Source organism: Oreochromis aureus, linkage group 1 (assembly GCF_013358895.1).
Source record: "Oreochromis aureus strain Israel breed Guangdong linkage group 1, ZZ_aureus, whole genome shotgun sequence".
Taxonomy (NCBI): Eukaryota; Metazoa; Chordata; class Actinopteri; order Cichliformes; family Cichlidae; genus Oreochromis; species Oreochromis aureus.
In genome coordinates, this window is record NC_052942.1 from 16,026,906 (window position 1) to 16,039,344 (window position 12,439).

The 12,439-nt window shown below is 43.0% G+C and overlaps 1 protein-coding gene across 1 annotated transcript in view; it reads right to left on the reverse strand.

The window, feature by feature from the left end:
- The window catches only part of LOC116311741 (protein TANC1-like), a 37,742-nt gene that overhangs the window by 5,708 nt on the left and 19,595 nt on the right, over positions 1–12,439 (reverse strand). The window contains exons 7-18 of the mRNA XM_039609148.1: positions 9,617–9,925; positions 6,118–6,318; positions 5,857–5,960; positions 4,950–5,058; positions 4,491–4,613; positions 4,133–4,369; positions 3,631–3,840; positions 3,340–3,421; positions 1,193–1,326; positions 978–1,101; positions 710–885; positions 173–302 (exon numbers count right to left, since the gene is read on the reverse strand). Of these exons, the coding sequence (XP_039465082.1) occupies positions 173–302; positions 710–885; positions 978–1,101; positions 1,193–1,326; positions 3,340–3,421; positions 3,631–3,840; positions 4,133–4,369; positions 4,491–4,613; positions 4,950–5,058; positions 5,857–5,960; positions 6,118–6,318; positions 9,617–9,925 (1,939 nt within the window). The remainder of the gene's footprint in view (positions 1–172; positions 303–709; positions 886–977; positions 1,102–1,192; positions 1,327–3,339; positions 3,422–3,630; positions 3,841–4,132; positions 4,370–4,490; positions 4,614–4,949; positions 5,059–5,856; positions 5,961–6,117; positions 6,319–9,616; positions 9,926–12,439) is intronic.

The window sequence follows — 12,439 nt, forward strand, 5'->3', positions numbered from 1 at the left end:
TCATATAATACATCTGCAATATAATGCAGGGCTGCGTATGAGCTTGAAAACTGTGGTTTGCAAACCATTTACTTTGCACACTTATTAAACATTTCTTTGTGTCTCCTCCTGAAATCAAAGACGTTGATTACTGCAGGCCTGCTAAAGTTTAAACAAAAAAAAGGGTTCATACCCATTTTGGATCCTTTCTTAAGCAGTGACGCCACCAGCGCTGGGTTCTGGCAGCCAGTCGCTCGATCTGAACCTCTGGAACTGTTGTCAGCTCTCTCCAGCACCGCTCCATTTTCCACCAGGCAATGCACCTGAACATTCATTGAAAAATATTAACATATTTATATTTAAATTAATTACTTCTGCGATGAAATGCTGATTTTTAAATAGTCTCATTGATTATGAGCTGTAAGCCTCACTAAATTAGCAGACGGGCTCTCTGCTGCTGACTTTGGAAAACTGTTGATTATCAAAGTCTTTGATTACTCTCCTGCTCATCAGCGGAACAAATCAAAGCCACAATGCTTGGATTGAAGGCTGACTGCATGAACTGTGGTGGAAATTTGAGGTCCTGTGCAGAGCGCCGCATGAAGATTGTTATGGTTATTATAGTAATTGTGACATTTATCTACAATTTATTGCAATTATGTGTTGTGTGTTGCTAATCATCTTTTAATTGTATGTTTTGCAGAATATTGTCAATAAGCATTAAACCCACTGTATCTGCATCCCCGTTAAGGGCAGCTAGGTCAAGCGGAGTCCGCCCCTGTCTGTCTGGATGGTTCAGGTCAGCTCCTGCCTCCACCAGAACCTGCACTGCACCTTTCTGGCCCTTCATGCAGGCCCAGCTAAGTGCAGTCAGCCCCTCCTGATCAGCAGAGGACAGAGAAGCACCTGGGACCACAAACAATAAAAGTATTGCTCTCCAGTTCATATATACACTTCAAACAAACTTGGATCTCACTGTGAAAGGTGCTTACTCTCACCCTTTGACAGCAGGAGTTCAACCGTGCTTGCGTGGCCCTCAGAGGCGGCCAGTATCAGCGCAGAGCGTCCCTGCTTATCAATGGCGTTGATGTCTGCACCTTGCTTCAGTAGCAGCTCGGCAACCTGGGAAAGTGAGGGGAGTTATCCAAAAAATAAATAATTTTAAAAATTGAAAAAATAGTAGACAAACTGGTAAGGAGAAGAACCTCCTCACCTGTGTGTGTCCATGTTTGGTAGCACTAAGCAGAGGGACCATTCCTCTGCGGTTTGCTTCCTCGAGCCCTGCCCCCCGCTCCAGGAGGAACGCACACATCTCGAGCCTCCCTCTCCCTGCTGCTGCACTCAGCACTGACAGAGGGTCGGCATAGAGATGAGGAGGCGAAGAGAAGAATATGTAATTGACACATTTAGGAGAGAAGTAGAAGCCGAAGTGAGAAACAGAAAGGAGACAAAAAAAGAGGCCTGTTATTTCCATAATCTGTATGATTCTAACACTTTTCTGCTTTTAAATGTAGATATCTGAGAAACACTCTTTCTGTTACACAATGGATTAAAAAGAAGCAAGCAGCACACAGTTATTTCTAATGATGACTTACACACCAAACAATCTGCACCCCACCCTAATCAGCCAGTGTTATTCTGACAAACTGTGGGCACTGACCATTTTTTTCCTCCCCAGTATGCAAGTCCCTCAGCTAATTGAGCTGCTGGGGATGGAGGCATGGTATTGATGCTGTACTGGTATATTCTCCAAGTACCCTTGATAAATGACATTCTGTTTAATGTGTCCACATGCTTCAGTGGACAAATCTATTATATAACACTGTGTTTAAGGAGGAGTTATTGCCATATGAGTCAAAGAAAAAAAACAACAAAACCCCCCCCCCGCTGTGCAGCTGCCTTTGTTTAAGACGAATTTGTGGAGCTGCACAATGGAGCAGCGGGATCAGTGGAGCTGCTGTTTTCAATACAAACTGAAGTGAACAGGTGAAAATATTCTTCTTAAAGGGGACCTATTGAGATTTGCTTTATTTTCTGCACTGTTACAATTGTGGATGCTCGTGTTAAACATGGCAAAGATTTTAAGTTATGGGCTGAAAGCTCAGGATTCAGTTTTTGCCTACCTAGGCTATCTATGATTTCACTGGGGGAGTGGGGATATCCTTAATATGATCCTCTCAGGCACACAGCTTTATTTGGATCCATCCATTTTCTTGTGTGGGAGTTGAAGCCTATCCTGCAGTTTTGGTGGTTGGTCACAGTGCCAGCACAGAGAGACAGGCAACCACACACTCACTCATCCATATCTATGGCTAATTCAGAACCACCAATTAGTCCATTAAGCATATTTTGGGCTGTGGGAGGAAAGTGGAGGAGCCTGGATCTGCCGGAGGTTTCTTCCTGTTAAAAGGGAGTTCCCATGGTCGCTAAAGTCCTCGCTCATGATTGTTGTGGTTTTGTCACACGCCAAGGCCAGTTCTAACCCACAGCCTTCCTGCTGTGAAGTGGCAGTGCTGACCACTGCAGTCACATGCCACATCAAAGATAAATAAAGTTTTAGTGTTTTTTTTTCTTTCTAAAATGTTAAAGTGTGAAAGTAGAATAGTGGGTCCCCTTTAAAAAGAAGATTTGAAAAATGTGATATGCATCACTCACTCCCCAAACAAGTGGAAATCCTTGGTTCAGTAATTAGACTTTAACATGTACCTCAAATGACCACTTTGCCTTTGCTAATGGACTCTAATCCTATCATCCCAACACTAAACATAAAACAAAGCCAGAGCAGTGCACACACAAAGGTGAATGTTCACAAGGGTACTTTGTGTTTCCTTTTTTTTTTGCTGCTTCGGTCCTGCAGGGGACTGTGTAATACAATTATAGCATAATGGTGCTGTAGGCACAGAAACAGGCCGTGTGTCCGACATGCTTTCAGGAAATGGACTTAACAGAATTCTGCAAGCTGCACTATCACATCCATGACAGAGGTAAAAGTATTACAATTGAATAGCGGCTGCTTTTAGATTTTACGAATGCAACTGGACATAAGATTATCTGACGATAAATGTGATGCTCCATTTATGCCAAAAAACAAACATGATTTACAATCAAATCCGCTTTTTGATATCAACCAGAGCATCTTAAAAAAATAAATCATACAACTAAAAGCAGCTAATGGATATTGTTACGATGAGCTCCTGCAGCCCCCCTGACGTACAGGTAAGTTTATTGTGTGTCCCCTGCACAGAGCTGAAATGTGCACGAAATGCAACCCCGAAGCCCTTGAGCATGACTCTAGAACCACAGTGATTGGCAGAAAGAGGTGAGAAAGCTAAATTTATCTGAGTGGTAGCAGAAATGCACCCGTTTCTCCCCAGAGTGAGTCGTGAGCGTCCATCTGCACCGCCAGCTGTTCATCTTTCAAGTCCAGCAAGCTTTTCACCACCTGCAAGAAAACACAATTTACAGTCCTCTACTGCTGGCTTGCTGCACACAAAACAGAGCAAAGCACCCGCAGACCTTGAACAGAAAATAACAAACCACATCTAATGAATCCTCTGCATCAGCCAAGGACAGGCACCACGTTCCATGTAGAGACGAATTTCAGCAGTTTTAAAAATGTTTCTGTCATCGGGACCTTGATCTGATACATACCTGTGTGTGCCCCACGCCGGCTGCCGCTGTAGCTGCCTGCTGTGCCGCCTGTGTTTTTCCGGTCACAGTCTCACCGCTGTGGTGCTGCTGCGGGTCAGTGGGAATCTCCTCTCCCCAATCCTGGCCCAGCAGGATGTTGATGATTTCTACATGACCCTTCAGCCCGGCGTGGACCAGCGCACACTGGCCACTCTTATCAGCATGGCTCACCTGGCGCAGAGGGATACACAGAAGGACTTAAAACACTGACCCTGGCTAGTGCCTGTAATACGCTGGCCTAGATCAGCCCAATATACCCTGTGTCATCCATCTCCTAGAATAGATCCCGGAGCTGTGGTGAATGTAAAACCGGAGCGGTTCCGGACATCAGTGATGTAGAGATACTGAGAGGCAGAGTGTTCTGTCACAGATTAAAATCTGATTTATTCACGGTAATTATGCCCGTTACGCCCTCTCAGCCCGCAGTTGTCCGTCTTCATCCCGGCACAGAAGTGACACTGACCTTGCTCCCTTTCTTGCAGAGCAGGCTGACGATGTCGGCGTGTCCCGCGGCGGCAGCCAGACACAGGGGCGTCATGCCGCTGTCGGTGGTACCATCTACAGGAGCGCCCATTTCAAGCAGCAGAGCGACCATCTCTACATGACCCAGGTGGGCATGCACAGCCAGGATGGGAGCGTGTCCTATCACCTCCGTACACCAGGTCACGCTAGCGCCACCGAGCATTAACAGACGACTCACCTGCAAAATGAAAAGAAGTTCCGAGTTATAAGTTTGTATGAAAATATATTTATATATATATATATAAATATATGTTTGAATTAAAGAGAACATTTAAATATAGAGCACTGCAGTGTGTCACCTTGATATTAGGTGTATATAGGTTTCGCAGGGAGGCCAGTGCAGCAGACAAACTGTCGGTGCTGCAGTTTACCCACATGGCCTGCAGAACGCTGGAGGACACACCTGTCTTCTTACTCAGACCCTGTAAGTGTGTGTGACAGAGGCGCAGGCAGAGAGATGCAGAGAGTTAAAAACTTTTTTCTGATGGAGAATTCGAATCGCCCCTCGGGATAACGCAGCAGAGTGCAGCTCACACACATAAAACAGTTCAATATTCACTGTTGGTGTTTATGTTTATGAGTAGTGCTAATGTGCGTGGGTGACAGTAGGAACCTGGGTTCACTCTTACTCATGTGTTTCCATGCAGCTAAACACAGTAAAGTATGGGACCTTGTTTATGTGAAGCTTTTGGGAATCATCAGTTACGCTCATAAACCTACTTAACAAGTTATATACATAGTATCACATTTCCTATTACCTTGAATATGTGAGCCTTGAGGATGTGGTGCCCCAGTTCCATAGTCTGCTGCCTGTTGAGCTTTCCCTCCTGTCTGGAGAACATGAATGCCAGGAGAGCGTGGCCGCTCCTGTGCGATTTACAAATCAGAAACAGGATACATTACCAAAAGTTCTAATCGAAGAAATCTACGGTGCTGTGAGAAAGCATTTGCCCCTTCCTGATTTGTTATTTTTTTGCATATTTATCCCACTTACATGTTTCAGATCATCAAACAAATTTTATTATAAGCAAAAATAACCCAAGGAAATACAAAATGCAATTTTTAAATGATTTTAAATTCAGCACTGTTCCAATTTTTCTCCATTTGTGGATAATGGCTCTCACTGTGGTTCACTGGAGTCCCAAAGCCTTAGAAACGACTTTGTAACCCGTTTCCAGACTGACAAGAGATCTGGGATTTTGTTTCTCAGCTATTTTGTGAGATTGTGGCATGGACATGTTGCTTTTAACCTGCTTCATTTTGTCATAAAGGTTCTATTTAAGTGATTTCTCGATTCAACAGGTCTTCCAGTAATCAGGCCTGGGTGTGGCTAGGGAAATTTAATTCAGTTTTCTACAAAATGTGGGTAATTACAGTTAATCCATGATTTAACAAGAGGGAAAATTACTTTTTCACATATGGTCAGGTAGGTTTGGATAGTTTTTTTTTCCACTTAATAAAATAAATCATAATTTAAAAACTGCATTTTGTATTTACTCAGGTTGTCTGATAATAAAATTTGTTTCAAAATGCAAGTGTGACAAAAAAAGAAGTCAGGAAGGAGGCAATTAACTTTTCCATAGCGCTGTATTTTCTTTTATTTTAAACTGATTTATTATATATGAATCTTAAGAATCCTCTGCTGCACGACCTTTTTAGTCTCACCTGGGGTCACAGAGAAAATCGCTGCTTTCTCCATCAGCTCGCCAAACCAACCACTCTCTGAAGGAGGGATGACACAGCATCCGTGTGCCGTCTCTGCGTCTCACCTACGAACACAAATGGCAGTTACCTTTCTTAAACGAGTCCCTTAGCGTCCATCCAGATCTTCTTAGATGTCACTGCATTTTATTCACACATTATTCAAAGCAGACAAAAGTTTGACTCATTACGGACGCCGTCACGCCACCATATCAACAATCTTACCATGAACCCAGCCAGGCTGTCTAATCTCTGCTGGAAGTCCTTCCACTCCAGCTCCCCCTTGACACTGCCTGCGTTCAGTGCTCTGAACATTTGCTCATCAGCCAGTGGGTGCAGAGACGCCAGTGCCACATTTAGCACCGGAAGCACCCGCTCAAAGAGCTCTTTATCCGGAAAGCTCACACGACACATCAGCAGGTACACCTAACAGACAGCACATGCTGTTAATAATTTGCAGTGGATTTTCTTTACTTTACATTAAAATAATGAAACAATTTAAAAATATATAATCCGCCAACTCTGCTTGTGATCGCGTCAACACTGTTCGGCAAAATGTAGCTGGCAGGTAGCGCTTTGATGTGCTTTGGATGTTTGTGTGGTGGGTTTATGGTAAATATTAATCACATTATCAGGACCAACATAAACATCTTCTGCAAAGCTAGTCAGCATGACAGCTTCTATAATTCCGCAGTACTGGATTCGATGCCATCTTGCACCTTCAGAATATTAATAAGTCGGTCGGAGGATTGCACGCAACATCATGATGGTGAAAACACATGTAAGTGTGAGTCAAAGGAAAAATAAGCTAAAAGTACAGTGTATTTCAAGAGTTAATTATTATTATTGTTATTAGATTCATCGGGCACTCCAGTTATTTCTGTGTATAACTGTTGCCATTCACTACCTTGGCCTGCGCATCCTTACCTCACATTTATGCTTCCTTTTTTGGCATCATCCAGTCTTTGTGTAATTGCATTTCTAAGTCATCCGTTGCCTGAATTTACACCGACGATTATGTAACAATAAAATGTCATTTTACTTTAGTCACTGAGAGCTATTTTTGGCACTTTTTATGAAGTTTCAGCCTCCTGTCACTTTCTCATTTATTGATTTGAGCAGCGTGCGGGTACCGTTTCCTCTTCCTCCTGAAAAACATCCCTGAATGTTGTTGCCCGTGTACCTTAATTGTGTGTAGATTTTATGAAGAGTGATTATTACTTCAGCCTGGAGCGAGATGCCATTTCACGACAGACAGCTCACCAGGATGACTGATAACTGTTAAGTGCTAGACTGTGAACTCGCCCAAATGTGGAGGAGGAGAACATTTCCAACAATGCACTTCAGGTAAAATATGTCTTTTTAACTCTGGAAGATTAAAAAATTGCAAATTACCTCTTTATTGAACTGATAACTCAGTGACACGCACATTATTCCACATCTGTGGTTCACAACCTTTTCTGTCATGCATAATTTAACAAACTACACCAGCTGGAGTGACGGATGCTGGCTGATTCTACAGTGTCAGACTTTTTAGAGCACTTTAAAGGGGAGAACATTTTCTAAAGATCCCAAATAATCCTGACACGGATTTAGCAAAGCAGACTGACCATAGACTGTATATGAAAGATGGAGCAATGACATCAAACATTGGTAAGTGAAATGTAGCTGTGAAGCCTTGAGATGAGCTTTTCTCCATCACCACCTTTGCAGTTGAAATCAGACTACACAATGCGTGTCATTAGCCAATGAGCTGAGTCATTAGTTCATTAGCTAATGACTTGCCATTTACAAGTCGTTAGGGAAAGAGGTGGACTCTGGTTCACCTTCATTTCTGACCATAATTTACATGATGAGCTTCAGGATGACTTGATGCTAGCGACTGAGCGCTTGATATCGTCAAGAAAGTGCAGCGGCTACTTTAGAGTCTGTTGGGGCTGTAGGGGACACCACCAACCAGTGATCATCACTGTTATCTTATTTATGACACCAACAGTTAAAAAAATAAAAAATAATGAAATGTAAGAGGTCTTATTGTACCAATGGTAATTATGTGTCTTGGCTGTTCTATGCCCTCCAGATCCAAAAACCTACTCTATTAAAGTTAGACCTAAAGAGGATCAGCAGGAGTCAGCAGATCCAGGTGTGACCTAAGTGGTCAGGCCTCCACCACTGTCAGGGAACATTCTGCACATTGCTGCTGCTGTAGTTTAAAGTTCGTCAGGTCCTTGGGGGCCCCCTCCCAACTGGCTTGGAGCCCCAAGCAGTTGCCTGCCTTGCCTGTTGTTCCATCAGCGCCCCTGGAAAAGTGTTTGCTATGGTCACAAATAGGCATAGGTACCAAACTGGCCCCGGGGCTAAATTATTAAAGACTGAAAAATCACTAAGCTCTGATGTTATTGTTGGTACTGCAGACATTTTGTTTGAGGCTCCGTGCAAGGGGCATCCTCACTCTTTGTGAAGATGGCAGAGAGAATTAAACACTCAAAGGTGTGTGATGTGTGGTTGCGCTTGGCTAGATTTGATTCTGACACTGCTCATGGCCACAAATCCAACAGGTCTTTTTCTTGTAAAGGCAAAAGCACGAGCAGTCCACTGAAACATTTAGCAGAAGTCCATCACACGCAGATGAAAAAATACAGTTTATGGTTTATCTGCCATTGCTTCAGGTATGTTATGCTAGCAGTCTGACGCACACAGATAAATATCTAAATGATTGGGTATCTCATCTAAAACATGAACGCAGGTCACTTGGTTTGAAATAACTGACTGCTATGGGTGCGTGCTTTAAGTCTGAGATGGTCAAAACATCCGATTGTTGCTCCTAATTCCCAATCTCGGTTTCAGTGATTTGGAGGCTGCAGTCAAAGTAATATTACAGCACAGTAAATGTTGTCAGAAAAAGTGCTGAACATCTGTTCAAGGTGGAGGTTTTTAATTCTTGCATACTGCATATGCTAATATAGACTTCATTTGTTTTGGATGGATGGAATACATCAAATGCAATTTTTTCCGTTTTTTGAGCATCCTGGACAGATGATACATGAGAAAATTATCTCTGATCTGATATCCTTTTAATTTTGTTATTAATTCAAAGTACCAAACCAGTACCACTAAAATCTAAATGATACCCATCCCAAGTCCCAGAGCAAAGGAACCGAGGATTGTTTCTCGACAGATTTTTATACAAATGGAAGTCTTTTTGAAAAAAGGGTCGGCCCCTACAGACCATTAAGAAGTATGCCGGTCTAAGACACTTTCACTTCCACTCTACAGGACTTGCTGAGATAATCCTCCATGGTCACCAGACAGCTAGCTGGCTAGGTTTCCAGCAACAAGAAAAGCTTTTTGCACCCTGAGAGAAGCGAGCGATTTCATGACAGACTGCAAGACGGCCACCATCATATTAGAGTTTCTATTAGTCTAAAGATAATGTGGAAGAGCGTATTCACCACAAGCTGTACCCCTGTGTATGCACTGATAAGCTGTAAAGCAGAACTTTAAGAACAGCTAATGTTTATTTCCTATTTGATTTACAGGGAGATTTATCCATTACTTTAGGCTAATGTGAACTACTTCGGCGCACGCTTTGGCTATTTATGCTTGCCCAGTACTTTGCTGTTCTGCACTCTCACATTAGTAGAGCTTCCAGGTACCCTTCAGTAAGACATTTCAAACAATGCAGCACCAGCATTTTTAGAAATCAATGCTCTACATGTCTGACCTCTGACAGAGAGACAGGCACGACCAGGTAGTTTCCTCCCTTCAGCGCCAGATGGCCTTTGTGGAACAGATCCAGGGTCAGCTGAAGATAGAGGATGGAGCCATGGCTCCGTGTTGACAGATGGCTACTGAATTTGCTCAGGAGCAGAGGATCAGGGGCAGAACCTGTTGGCGTGGTGACATTAGCGGCAATCTGGGTGCTGCTGCTGACCCGGTGATGGATGTAGTCACTCAGGTCGGCTCCCAGATCGCTGCTGTCTGGCAGGATGTCCAGCGAAATACCAGAGAACGGAAGGAGCGTGGTGATATCCTGCAGGAGAAGAAACAGTTAAATTACTGCTGATATGCTGTAGCAAATGATACCACACGAAAGGCACAATTCAACAGTTAAAGAGCTGCAGTCTTAGGTGTATTAGCAAAGGACACATTTAAAGCACCAAAATCAGGACCCGTTCCTCAGATGCTCTTGCCTCTGACTCACACAGAGCCATGGGATACAGTACAGTAAATACTGTGACAATGACTCAAGCTCCAACATTGCTCACAGGCATCTCTCAGATTCGCATTTCATCTCCTCGCTTGCCATCCTCAGCTGCTCAACACTGGCCAAAACCAGCTATGACTGATCAAAAAAAAAAGAAAAGAAAAGAAAAAAATCCATGTTATTGCAGCTCAGTTCCTCATTAACCATCACTGACATTTTGGTTCAACGACAAGCAGCGGACATGTGATCGCGGACAGTGCTTCACTTAACCCCTTCACAACACTTCACTGCGAAATATTCAGGTCGTCATACAAGAGCGAGCTCTTCCTGTGAAATGGCTGAAGTGGTAAAAAGAGAGGAGAATCATGATCCATGTAGGAAGTGTGGACACCGCAGCAGCGGAATTAACAGCGGTACTGTTCATCCCTAACTTTTGATATTTAATGCTCACTGACTTTCAGTGAATCATGAAGAAAATGACCCCGAATGTGTTTTGTGTATTCCCAAACACTAATCCAATTATGCAACCAACTGGCTGGCTGTCAAGCTCCAGACTCCCAGCAGACTCCCAGTAGTATTACCATCCATTCAAGGCATAATCCTCGCAGCATTTGGAGGCTTGGCTTTGGCATTGGACAGATGCGTCCGCTGTTTGGTGGGATTACCAACCGGATTGAGAAAATACATCAGACGGGAGAGACCGACCGTGCCAAACGTCACACTGTCTATACTAAACGCAGTGAAAGCACAACATCAAACTACACAGTGTGTACAGGGAGCAAACACAAAAGAAGCAGGATTTGGTAATACCTCTGTCATTTGCGTAGTGTGAGCCAAGGTGAAATCTAAAAAGTTAGTTCACCCAGAAAATAACTCACACTGCCAGATATATAAATAGTTCGATTTGCATAGGTTAGGAGATTTCTGCCTCTGTGCAATTTAAGTTACAGAGTTCTCGCCTGATCAGTAACAAGTAAAACACACAAAACATCCTGCTACAAACGAGACACATGGAACTGTATTTGAAGTATTCAAAAATAAGTTTTAAATTATTCAAAAGCAACATCTGTTTTTCAGAAACAGCAGCTGTGATACTTCACAGTAAGATTTAGCAATTATACAGTACCTGGTAAATGTCTATAAATATACTTTCATCCATGTTATCAGAAGTGCTCACGGAGTGATCAAGAAGGATGAAGCCTTTTTTCAGCTAAAGCTGGATGAATAGTGAGGTACACCCATTTAAATATTAATTAAACTGGTTCCAGTGGTGTCACCATAGATTGGATATTTTTTAAAAATGAATGTAGCCTCCAGGTTTGAAAAGTGAAGCCAAAGCAGATGTTCCTCATGCTGCATTATTTCTAATGGTCCACTTGCATAGTAAACTATGGGACAATTATGGTACTTGTCACTTTATTTATGATCTCAGAGTCTTATTAGAAACAGGATGATTGTTAATTGTGTAAATTGCAGTCTCTCTAGACCCTCTCATCCAAAGACACACACATATTATTCCACAAACTCGAGGCAATAAAAAAATAGAAAAAGAAAATGAACAACCCAATATATATAATATATATGTATACATATAGATATAGATATATTGCCTATTCATCTCAGCCACTGTGATACTCTTAAAAAACTATTTTTATATGCATGATATCATCCTAATCACTGAGCGGGTGGGGCCAAGGAGAGAAACACAGATGTCTGATAGCCAGGCCCTGCCAAACTTTCTTGGCTTGTGGTCATTTATTACTGCCAGAGTATTGTTTTGAAGTAAGTCGTGAGTCACTAAACATTTAAGACCTCTGAGAATATTCTTGTTTAAAAAAAGAATTTCCCACTTTTTCCCCAGTATTTATCCTTCAAGCTTGCATCCTCTACCACAGGCCTGGGAGCTTCAGGGTTCTGCGTAGTATCTTTGTTGTTCCTAGGACTGCGTTCTTTTGGACAGAGATCTCGGATGTCGTTCCTGGGATCTCTAGAGCCTCTTGAACAGTTTAGGGGTCACTGTCCCGAGCGCTGGGACCACTGTTGCCTTCACCCACTTCCCGAGCTCCTCTCTCAGCCCTCGGTACTTCTCAAGCTACTTATCTTGCTTCTTTCTGATGTTGCTTTCACTCGGTATAGCTACATCAATCACTACAACCGTCTTCCTCTGCTTGTCCATCGCTACTATATCCGGTTGGTTAACCATCACCAGTTTGTCCGTCTTTATCTGGAAGTCCCACAGGATCTTAGCTCGGTCATTCTCGGCCACTCTAGGACGCCCATCCCATTTTTACTTTCCAGGCCATACTCGCCACAGATGTTCCTGCATACTATGCCGGCCAC